At 57.6% G+C, this 11,018-nt stretch overlaps 4 protein-coding genes across 4 annotated transcripts; 1 reads left to right on the top strand and 3 right to left on the bottom strand.

Moving 5' to 3' along the window:
• Positions 1–165: 165 nt before the first annotated feature.
• DICSQDRAFT_175219 (uncharacterized protein) lies at positions 166–501 on the bottom strand (the record flags this gene model as incomplete). Its single annotated transcript, XM_007371095.1, has 2 exons — positions 166–368; positions 429–501. The coding sequence occupies 2 exons, from the start codon at positions 499–501 to the stop codon at positions 166–168; spliced, it is 276 nt and encodes a 91-aa protein (XP_007371157.1).
• Positions 502–2,040: 1,539 nt separating this feature from the next.
• Positions 2,041–3,128, bottom strand: HTP2 (Cloroperoxidase; the record flags this gene model as incomplete). Its single annotated transcript, XM_007371094.1, has 4 exons — positions 2,041–2,275; positions 2,337–2,529; positions 2,606–2,809; positions 2,873–3,128. 4 exons carry the CDS (start codon positions 3,126–3,128, stop codon positions 2,041–2,043), a joined length of 888 nt encoding a protein of 295 aa, XP_007371156.1.
• An 897-nt stretch (positions 3,129–4,025) lies between these two features.
• DICSQDRAFT_94010 (uncharacterized protein) lies at positions 4,026–8,488 on the top strand. The gene is made up of 7 exons (XM_007371093.1): positions 4,026–4,306; positions 4,366–5,142; positions 5,252–5,880; positions 5,958–6,358; positions 6,836–7,055; positions 7,110–8,045; positions 8,116–8,488. The coding sequence occupies exons 3-7, from the start codon at positions 5,797–5,799 to the stop codon at positions 8,152–8,154; spliced, it is 1,680 nt and encodes a 559-aa protein (XP_007371155.1). The 5' UTR covers positions 4,026–4,306; positions 4,366–5,142; positions 5,252–5,796; the 3' UTR covers positions 8,155–8,488.
• A 288-nt stretch (positions 8,489–8,776) lies between these two features.
• DICSQDRAFT_175214 (uncharacterized protein) lies at positions 8,777–10,058 on the bottom strand (the record flags this gene model as incomplete). The annotated part of the gene is made up of 5 exons (XM_007371092.1): positions 8,777–9,542; positions 9,617–9,639; positions 9,701–9,744; positions 9,817–9,950; positions 10,027–10,058. 5 exons carry the CDS (start codon positions 10,056–10,058, stop codon positions 8,777–8,779), a joined length of 999 nt encoding a protein of 332 aa, XP_007371154.1.
• Between the last annotated feature and the right edge of the window lie 960 nt (positions 10,059–11,018).

The raw sequence follows: 11,018 nt of genomic DNA, 5'->3' as shown, positions 1-11,018 counted from the left end.
ATGTCCGCGGGAAAGTGGCAAGGTGCAGACGAGGAGTGGTTGATGAATGTCATGTGCCCTGGTTCGCCAGCAGGAACGCGATGTCGTGAGCGTAGCTTCTCCTGCATGTCTGCGGTGAGGGTTTCTGAAGATGCGTCAGGTGTCGTAAGAGAAATGGGGAAGACTTTATGACGAACCGTACAACGCTTCGCTCATAGTGGTCAAGAGGGAAGCAAGAGACTGATACATGTTCTTCTCGGTAGTTCCAATGTTCTGAATCCTCTCGACTTTCTCTAGCATCTCTTCGGTTGCGTGAAACGTCGGCGGGGAGCGTAGGTGATTGGCCAAGAAGTCTTCGTCGACGTCCTCGGTATTCGCTTCCAGAGGATCTGCGATGACCTGATGGTTAGTCGGGAGAGGATGGCCAGCTTCGTTCTGCGTATACATACCGTAGCTCCCAATGGACTCCGACTGTCCACAGCCCTCGTGGTTCGCCTCGACCTCCTCTAGCGGAGACGACATCGTCGACATGGGACTATGTGAGCTGGGGATCGCAGCAGCCATCCTCTCGCTATATATGTGTGTTCTGCAAGTATCTCGAAAGGTCAGACACAGAATGCAGAGGAGGCCGTGGCCGATGGGTGAAGTGGTTATGATGGTTGTAAAGCGCCCAGTTCACTCTTTAGGCGCGCCGGGGCATAAGTAGGCGCCTGTTGTTCCTTTGTTCGACGATCCAGTCCAGGCCAACAGGACGACTTATTGGCTTGAATGAACCCCACTGCTGGATACCGGTTGCATCAAATGACTAGATATCGTGATTACGAGAGGAGCTTTGTATACTCCGAGCTGATTCTGTAAGAGTCAGCGTCCCTCTTGGGTTCACAAGACAGATGAGCGAAATTCCAAACCATCTTGTTGGAGCCCTGCCTAGTCGAGTTTGGTAGATGTCAGCGGAGGGCAAGACTCAAGCTCATGAATGTCGCAGGGCTCTTCAGTAGACTCATTTTGTGTGCGTCAAACATCAGCTAAATATTCAAGATACCTGGAGTATGACCCTGTAAAAGAGCTGGCGGCAAGCGAGGACGTCGGCGCGCTTAGCTCTAGAAGAGAGGCGACGACAACGGGTGCATTGAAGTACACGACGACGTGTCCCATCGTAGAGTCGGTATAGTGATCTGAGCCACGTTAAGACAACGATGCCTCGCCGCATCCCATGTTTATCCTACGCCAGCCGCACACTGCACAGTGAATCGAGTTAGCATATAACAGAATTTCATCAAACATTCCAAAGGAGATTACGATGGGATGCCCAACCGGTTCTTAATACGACGGATTTGCGTTAGGACACGATGTTGATACCTCCGATGCAAACTGCTACCACGCCACGGAAACTTCCGGGAAGAGACGCTCGCCGGGGCGGCAAGCGCAAGCAGATCTGCGCAGAGTCCATCCATAATGCCCCAGGAAAAGCCCTTGTGGCAGAGGCCACTGGGAACTAGGAATAGGACACTTAGCGTCGCCTACCTGAGTGTTCGACTACATGAAGGTGTCGTAATTGGAAAGCGAGCGCGCTGGTGCGTGCTCTGCGTGGCTTGCTTCTAGTTGTAAATTCTGCGAGGGTCGAGTTGGTCACCCGGGGGCATTCAAACAGATTCCGTGCCCTTCCGCCTAGGCCACGACTTTGATATTGAAGTACTCATTGTTAGTAGAACTTTGGTCTCAGCACTAGAGCGTACAACACCGAAGCGGTCATGCTATCTATAGACGCGTGGAGTACAGGCACACAATTCCAATCACCCATCCTCCGGCCGCCGTACACCGACGATATCCTCGACCTTGTGGTCATGCCCGCACCACACAGACATGTCCAGGAACTGCACGTAAACCCCGGCTTGGTGCTCACTGCCAGTAGTCGACGAGTGTTTCAATGATACATGATCTCTGCAGGGGCCCCTCGCCGTGTCCTGGGTTGCATAACCGAAACCGGTTCTTCGATTTTCCAAGAGGATGACAAGAATATGGTAATGTGAAGCGGTCACAGCGGCAACAAACATGGCCTCTCTACTCCGCCGTCGAATCCTTCGTCACGAGCGGACCCCGAGGAGCAGACATTGTCCCGTCGACCTCCTCCTTCACCCCGAGCTCGACGTGCGCGATCTTCAGGTTGATCTCCGTCATCGTGAGCCCCATCCGGTGGCGCGTGCGCGGCTCCCACCCGTCGGGCAGCCGCTCCTCGCCCAGGAACGCGCGCAGGTCCGCGACGACGCCCCCGAACACCTTCAGAATGAAGGCCGCGCTGCACGGGAAAGGTGAGCACTCGTCAAGCGTGTGTGGTATTCGAAAGGAAGAGTACGCACTTGGTGCTCCCGATGAACTTCTGGCCGAGCGAGAGGCTGAACTGCGGGTTGTTCTTGCGGCACTCCACGCGGCGCTTGCCGAGGAAGTTCGACAGGTCGGCCGCGGCGAGCGTCTGCGGCCCGGACGAGAGGAGGACGTCGATGGCGGACGCGTCCTCTGTGGACTGCAGGGGGTCGTAGTAGATGTCCTTCCCTGCATACGCGACCACCATTCGGTCAGTCTCGAAGATAGATATAGACAGCACGAAGAAGCGCGTGTGGCGACGTACGGCAGAACGAGGCGTCGTGCTCGATCATGTTGTGCACGCTCAGGTCGGAGAGGTCGAACGAGTCGCTCGCGGGGTCGCGGTTGAGCAGCTGCGCGGCCTGGCGCGGGAGGAGGATCGAGAACGGGTGCGACATGTTGTACGCCTTGCGGATCGCCGCGGGGAGGTCGGCGAACTTGATGTTCTTCCCGTCGCGAGGAAGAATTCCTGTTCGTTCAGATACAGTTCAGTTAGCGCATGATGCCGTTGGAGGGCGCTCGTGCGGCGCACCATGGTTGGCGAGAGCGTTCAGTCCCGGACACGGCGACCTGCTGGCTCCCGCCTCAGGAGCAATGTAAGCGGGCCATTTCCCGCCAGCGCCGGGGCTGCCGGTGCTGATCACCTTGCCGTGGGCGTAATCAGGGATGATGAGGTTGAGGATGACCAGGACAAAGTCCCAAACGTAGAGACCGGCGACATAGAGGAAATCGGTGGTAGAGGAGTAGGCGATGTAAACGATCCGCCTTAGCGCAGTCCACAAGAACATGATGGGGGGGAGGTGGTGTGTGCGGGGCAGACGGGGGGGTTACTTGAGGCACTGCGAGTTTCTTCCCTTGTCAGGTTCGCGCTTTATGTAGGGGTCGCCCCTCGGCCCGCCGTGACAACCCTTACGTAGAGGGCAAGTTCCTGGCGCCTGGGCGATGTCAGAACATGGGAGGAGGGGAGCGATACTTGGCGTAAGGCTCGTAGCGATGTATCGAATGCATGGAAGCACAGGCTTCCGTCCAGCTGAACCGAGCAGAGAACAGGCGAGGACCGGGAGCGTGGCGTCGGCATACCCTCTGTCGGAGTGAGGCAGGCAACATAAACGAGGCCATGAACGCCGTATGTTGCCATTCGCCAATATTAAGACGTACCCCGACGTCCAAGGACACGACAGGTGGGCTGACACGCCGTGCTAGTGCCAGGCCCCGGGAACTAGCGGCCTGTGCTCACTCTGCGCGATTCGAGCGATTGAGCACGAGACATGGATGGCGGCAGTGGACTGGCAGAGAACTCGGGAGTGTGACTGCCGTGTGTTTCGTAGATCTAGCACCGGTGCTATTCAACCGGTCGAATTTGACATGACAGGTAGAGCAGCGCTCGACTCCGACTGTGCCGGAATGGAATGGACGACTCGGATGAGTTAGTCGAGCAACCTTGAGTGGAGATTAGTCGGCTGCAGACTCTGTGAGCGCGCCCGGAAGACCACGCGCCCGGGATGCGGTGAATTCTTCTACTCTGTACCTGGAATGACCGACCATGCGCGGAACCTGGTTGGACAGGCGTGAACGTTTGGATCCAATCTAGGAGGCGCTCGCGATCTGCAATGCGGATCTGGCTTCCAGATTTATGAGGGACGCCCATAGACGCCCTCGTATGGTTCGGAGAATGCTTCCTGTCCCGCGCTAGGATCCTTGTCTGACTGCTTCACTTCATCATGTCGACGTTATCTCTGAGAATCGAGTTCGGGGGTGGTCTTGAGCTGCTGTTCTCAAATCAGCGGTCACATCGCATCGAGATCCCCGCACTCGTGCACGTCTCCGCTCCCAGTTCGGCTGGGCCATCGTCACCGGACGAGCAGGAGTCTCAAAAGAAGCCGGCGGATGTGACCTACCTCCTGTATTGGCTGCGGGACAACCTACTGAAGGAGCGCGAGGAGCTGTTCATGGAGCACGGGACGGTGTAAGTGAGCCTTGGCTTCATCTGTTTCGAGGCGGTCCATGCTCAAGAACGCATTTCAGGCGGCCGGGTGTGCTGGTCCTCATCAATGATACGGATTGGGAACTTGAGGGAGAGGGTGACTATCAGTTGAAGAACAACGACGAGATCGTCTTCATCTCGACATTGCATGGAGGCTAGTCCGACGTAAGGCGTCGGAATTTTTCGTGACGCAAGAGCAGACCAAGATGCTTATCGTCCGACACTTGCGGTCGCGACAGGCGAACAAGATTGCGCATGAAAGCGTAGCGCTCGCTGGAGGGCACTTCGAGGGACTGTTGAGGCCTGGAGACGAGGTGATGAATCATGCGCTCGATGTTGTACGATATATGAATCAGAGTGGAGAGTGTAGCACATCCGTAAACTTCACAGCGACATACCAATCCAACCTGCGAACTCGACTCGTAACGCGAGACCGCTTGCTCACTTCGACGCCGACCCCTTCCCGCTCCCCCACCACCCGCCTAACCACCCCGTGCTCCCCCCGCCTCCCCCACTCCGCTGCTTCGCAAGCACCGCCTCCTCCTCCTTCTCCAAACGGTCCATCTCCTCCGCTGCACGCAACCGCTTCTCAAACGCCGCGCGCTCGATCAGCTGGTCCTGGTCGACGGCCGATATCTTGGCGGCGGCCTCCTTCTGGTGCTTCATCTGGCCGTACCACCAAGACCCGCCGACGACGGCGACGACGGTGAGGCCCTGCATGACGACGCGCACGCGGAGCCAGTGGTTGAGCGAGACGCTGTCGCGCCGGCGGAGCTTGCTTGCGGCGACAATGAGCGAGGCCGTCGTCAGGCCCGCGACTGCGTGTATGCGCGTGCAGTCGCAGCGAGGGCAGTCGTAGAGAGTGCGTGCCAGAAGCGGGAGGCTATGTGAGCGATAGGAGGACGAGGGTCGGAGTGTGCGACGTACGGACTGGGACGAACGGGTTCTCTTTGAACTTGCGCTCGAACTTGCCTCCCCATGTCTCGATAGGGTTGCCGTTCGCATCGAGGAGGAGTTCAACAGGCTCTGTGCTCATTTTTGGGAGATGGGAAGAGAGTGCGCGCAGAGGCTGAGGAAAGAGTGTCCGCTCGACTCGACAGTCCGCTCGGAGGTCGTGGTAGTCGTCACCGTGGAGCTCGGGAGCCTGTCGACGGGATTCGAGCTCTGAGGCCGGATACCCAGTCGAGACGCTTGCAGGAGCACAACAGAGGATGGCCGACGACGGCGATGAGTACGGAGAGAGACTCGATATGCCAGTGACAGTGAGCAAGCCGGAGTCCGGTGTGTGCTCGCTGTACGAGACGGTCCTGAACGATCTCAGATCTGGTCCTGGAACGCCCGGGGAAATGCTTGTTGTCGGTCGACTTTGAGTGGCGTCATAGGCTCTTTCTCCGTTTGTTGCTCTCATTGCTCTCTTGCTTGGCCCGCGGACATATCTTGCTTGTTGGGCCACATCTTGTGCAACGGCGACCATGCAGTTCGTGTCTCTACCTCCCGAACTATTGGCCACCATCCTGCTCGACCTCGGCTTCCGCGATCTCCTCCGCTGCCGCCAGGTGATTGACTTTGCGCTTCCTGCTTCCTCCATCGCTCCTAACACCGGTGTACATCACACGCATGCCCCCGAATACAGGTGTGCTCCCTCTTCAAGTCTGTCATCGACGGAGACGTCCGTGCGCACTACAAAGTCGAGCTCGCCGCAGCAGGCATGCAAGACGGCCCGCCCAGCGCCCTCACCCCCGCCGAACGCCTCTCCATCCTCCGCAGACGCCAAGACGCATGGACAAAGCTGGCATGGACGGCGAAAGAGGAGGTCCCAATGCGCCGCGGTGGCGTGTGGGAGCTGTACGGAAACGTCCTCGCCCAGGCAGAGGGTGAGAGGACGCTGCACTTCAAGCAGCTACCCTCCGCGATCCGAGGAATCAAGGGGAAGGAGTGGACGATCCAGGACGTGGGCTGTAAAATCCGGGACTTTGGGATGGACTCTGCGCAGGATTTGTTGATCGTTCTCGAACATTGTTCGGAACCAGATGGGTGAGCTCCATTCGGTTTTATTGACGTGGATTTCTGCGCTAGGTCGCCCGCGCGGTCTCGAACTACCCGAAGGCGAGCTTTGCCGAGAAAGCCTGTTTTGTTCGCGATCGCGTGTACAAGCAGGTTTTCTCGGCTGGAAGTGTGCCGAGCCCGCCCCCACCTGAGACAGTTATGATCCCACCGTTTCAATAATATGGAGGTCACCGAACAATAATCACAGCAGATGTTGAAGATCTCGCTAGCATGGCGTCAATACAGCGATCGAGGATTGTGCAGGAGTTCGCCTCTTGTAGTCAGTTTCATCCTGGGCACATCGGACGACGGCTACGGCGACCACGGCCGCGTCATGCGCGAGTTTTGGTTTCTATCCCGGCCCTTGCGGTCGCGGTCGCGGTCGCGGTCAGATCGCGCGGGCGCAGAAACCTACGTTCCTATTAGTTTTGCGAGGACTGTATCGATTGACTTTGACATCTGAAGGTCTGAAGTGACATGTCGCGTGCATTTGAGATCGCTTTCGACGGGGGCGCCACACCCAGCTGCATCGAAGACCGGCATACTCACACCCTGCCTCCCTGAAGGCCGCTGCACGTACACGATCCAGACGTCGGAGGACAACCTCGGCCTGCTGATCTCGGGTCTGGACGAGCTCATATACAAACTTGTCATCTTCAACTGGAAGACGGGCGCACTCCGCTTGGTATGCTGCATTGCATTCATGTTGCACAAGCCTTTGACCGCCGATCTCCACTAGTGTACGGCCGGACCCGATCTGCCCTCGTTCGCGTTCCTGAGTACGCGCCACATCCTGATCGCGATTCTTCCCGAGCTAGAGCTCACCGAAGACAACAATATCCGAGGCCCCAACGACCCCTACCTCATCGTCGTCGACGTTGACGCGAACCCGGTCCCGTATCCGCCTGCGCCCTGCGAGAGCAGCCCGGCGCCGACATGCTCGACGGACCTCAAGTACGTCTGCGCGTTCCGCTACCCGCGCCTCGGGGACACATTCATCGTTACGGACATCTCGATCCGCTCGGACCCCGCGCCAAATTGGCAGCCGAGCCCGAGCCTGGGCGTGCCGTTCTCCGTCTCGCGCGAGGACCGGCTGTTGGTGATCACGCTGCAGCTCTACGAGGGCCCGACGCGGTTCGGGATCTTCTCCCTCGTCCTCACCTCCACCTTCCTCTCTCGTGTGGCGAGAGTCGAGCGGGAGGGAGCAGAGACGGGCGGCGGGGACGTCGGGTGGACAGAGTGGGGCCCGCAGGGCTCGCGCCTGCTCCTCGCGCCCGAGACGCACACGAGGGTGTGGGTGTGTTACGTGTACGGGACGACGTTCGGGCTCCTTCGGTGGCGTGGCTCGCGCAAGGTGGTGCTCACGCTCGACTTTAACCAGCTCGCGATCCGCCGGGCACGTCTGAAGGGCGGGGGGTGTTTCGGGCTGGGGGACTCGGCAGAGGCGGCTGCGGACGGGGCGTGGGACGCCGGGGGCGTGAAGATGACAGAGATGACGGCGTTCCGGCCAGGGCGGGTGTTCAAGGAGGAGGTGGCGACGGGGCTGGGGTATTGGCTGCGGATGCTGCCGTCGTTGCCGTTTGGAGACGAGGAGTCGTCGGACGGGACTTTGGATGAGGAACGGCAGTTCGAGGCGGTGATGTTGGCGGAGGACGCGTTTGTTGTGGTTTCGGACGTGAGTGTGGTCAACTCTAGGACGGTGCGTCTTGCCTCAGTCGGCACTCACATGCGGTTTGTTCGAACAGGACGAAGATGTGCGGAAGTATCGCATTTTGACGTTTTGAAGGCGTGGGTGGCCTCGGGTGGGCATGCGAGTCAACAGAAGCTCTTGCAATGCGGCCTACTGTCTTATACGAGTTCGTCAGATCGAACGACTCGGAAGTGACAGAAGGCGGATTTGCCCACATGAGCACAGCTTGCCATCGCTATGTGCAGCCAAAAGTCAATACATGGCCACAGTGGTGCAAGGGGTGACGCGTTGGTGGTCCAAAGTCCCCGCAGTGGAGTCGTACATGAATAGTATCGATCGAACAGAGTTGTGGTTTTCTGTACGTATTGTCGACTGGTTTCGACGAAGCGACCTTCGTCCATCACAATATGATTGTTGGTTACATGTTCCTCAGGAGAAGCTCAGCTCCATATGCGCATAGGTCATCTTGACATGGTGAATAACTTGCGTTCCCTAATCCGGACGCCCTGTGACCCCAGCCCATCATGGCGCATATATTCAATCCACATGGTTAAAAAGAAGCTCCACCAAGAGCTCACGTATGGCGAAGTTCGTCATGTACCGTCTTACTATATTGAAACTACGTCAAACACCAATTCAGCGACCAGATGTGTCGTGTTGTACGTCGAACCGTGTGCCATAATACCTGCGGTCCTGCCCTATCAAGCGGATGTCTTCTACACCCGTTGAATCAGACGGCCGGCCATCCACATATCGTGCTCCTCCGTAATCGAATCCCCGCTTGTAGCACCTTTGGGACGCGCGATTTCCTGGTTCACGTTGCAAGGGTATCTCGCCTCCGCCTTGACCCCCGCCCAGTCCCAATCGACGAGCAAGACATCTGGGCCAATTGTTGCGGTGCTCTTATCGCGCACGAGCACGTTGAGGTCGCGCACGTCGCCGTGGACGAACCCGCCACGGTGTAGCTCAGCCAGCTTCGTTTTGATCGTGTCCTGAGCGCCCTCCAGCGACATGGCAGCAGAGGAGGACTCCCGCTTCAGATCCCACATAGTGGTGTAGCCTGTGGGCATGTCCTCCATCACGATCATGTACCAGTCGTAGACCTTATTCACGGCGTGCAGCGCGGGCGCGAGGCCGAGGGCGTGCGCGGCGCGGTGGGCAGCCTCTGAATACTGCCTGCTGAACTTGACGACCAGCCTCGACGTCTCGGTATCGAGGGTCTCCACCCGGAAAACTCTCTTCTCGTCGATAGCGGTGAGATACGTGAATTCATGGCGGACGCCACGGTCGTCGACGTAAAACTCGCGGAAGGGGAAATGAGCAAGCGAGCGACGGCTGTTCGCTATGTCTGGGTACCGTTCGCGGAGTGTATGAACGGCGATGCGTAGAGCGGCAAGAAGACGGTCTCCGGCCTCAAGTTCGGCGAGCTTGGTATCGTGCACATGGAGGGGGACGCATCCCACGACTTCGGAGCTGGGTTCACTTCCATAGACGGCAGCAGCGACGACGAGGCTCGCGCTTCATCTCCACAATCTCGCCCTCCACAAGGTCCGCACCATTCTCGTCCCCAGTCGGTTTCCTGTGTGGTTCATGCAGCTCAGCTTCGCACTCGCGGAGGCAGGCTTCGACACGCGTCGCACGGTCGAGCGCAAACTATGTTTCTGGCAGAGTGCGGTAAATTGAGCTGCACATAGGTATCATCGCCTCCGTGTCGTCCCACTGCGCCTCCAGCTCAGCTTTGAGCATGTCGGCTCACCATCCTTCTTCACCACCACTTCGCGCACGTCTAAGAGCTGCGACTCAAGCATGAATTGCTTCGTCCGCAGCCGCTCGTCCGCCGTCAGCACCTTCGGCGTCAGAACCTGCGACGGCAGATGTGTGAGCAACGTTCTTCGAGGATGGTTCGGACACGCGCGTGGATATGCAGATGAGCGAGGCTATGTGCGTAAGTCTCACATCCACTGACAAGTAGTATCTTCTCGACGTTGTCGCATTCATCACTTGCACACCAAAGACCGTGGCAACACAACAGCGCACACACCGGTTCGCAGGAAGCCTTTCGACCACGAATTATGACCCCCGGGGTCGACTAGGGATGAGAACGATCACAGACACGATAAGCCTCCCTGATAGACCTCGTATTACTGTATGACCGGATCACTTCACCGTGATCAGCAGGGTATCATGCGGCTGTTCGCCGTCCTGGAATGTGTTGGAACCTCTCTTGAAGAGACCCCTTTTAAAATGCCTTGAAGGGAATGCAGGCGGACTCGGAGAGGGAAAGGAGATGTCACATCGGAATTGTGAAAGTGTGGGAGGTTTGGATGGGTACTGTACATAGTGTTGCCGCCAAGCCAGCTAAGCTAAGCCAAGCTGACGCGCTGGATCGAGCTGGATCATCAAGCCGGAGCAAGCTAAGCCGAGTCCCTGGCCAGGCCCCAGCCACGGCTTGACTTGCAAGCTCACATTCCAGATACGGCAAGATGTTGCATGCGATGAACGCCATAGAGCGAGCATCACAGTCTCTGCAGTATTACACATATACATGCGTGAAATGGAAGCAAATGTCTATTACTTCAGTCTTCCTCCCCAAAAAATGGACAGAGTCGGGTTAATATGTGTGCAAAGCCCCACACACCAAAAGGTATAATGCTCAAGTGTGCCAGTGCCAGTGAATGATGATCTAGACATGTAGAGTGAAGTGGGTAATCCTCCCATGTTGAACCCGGGGGGCGAAGGCCTCTCCCACGGGTGGCAACGACAGCGGATAGCCTGCAACTCACCTAGAAGGGTTGTTGGTTGTAAGAGGCTTGTTAGAGCGATGAGAGGAGATGTTCGAGTGAACTGAACTGTAGATTGGGGGTACAGAGGTCCCCTATATATACTACTGTACATCTGTGGCTACGTAGTACTATACAGTACATTCCCAGGATGCACAGTCGCACAGAGAAGCAGTGC

Source organism: Dichomitus squalens (assembly GCF_000275845.1).
Source record: "Dichomitus squalens LYAD-421 SS1 unplaced genomic scaffold DICSQscaffold_88, whole genome shotgun sequence".
Taxonomy (NCBI): domain Eukaryota; kingdom Fungi; phylum Basidiomycota; class Agaricomycetes; order Polyporales; family Polyporaceae; genus Dichomitus; species Dichomitus squalens.
The sequence above is the reverse complement of the archived record's forward strand: the minus strand, read 5'-3'. Positions and strand labels throughout refer to the sequence as shown.

What these genes read in the sequence shown, in the direction of transcription:
- DICSQDRAFT_94010 (XM_007371093.1), top strand. Translation starts at nt 5,797, where the DNA reads ATGCAGTTCGTGTCTCTACCTCCCGAACTATTGGCCACCATCCTGCTC. An exon ending in ATCTCCTCCGCTGCCGCCAG is followed by an intron (nt 5,881 to 5,957) that starts GTGATTGACTTT and finishes CCCCGAATACAG; the next exon opens with GTGTGCTCCCTCTTCAAGTC. An exon ending in AGACGGGCGCACTCCGCTTG is followed by an intron (nt 7,056 to 7,109) that starts GTATGCTGCATT and finishes GATCTCCACTAG; the next exon opens with TGTACGGCCGGACCCGATCT.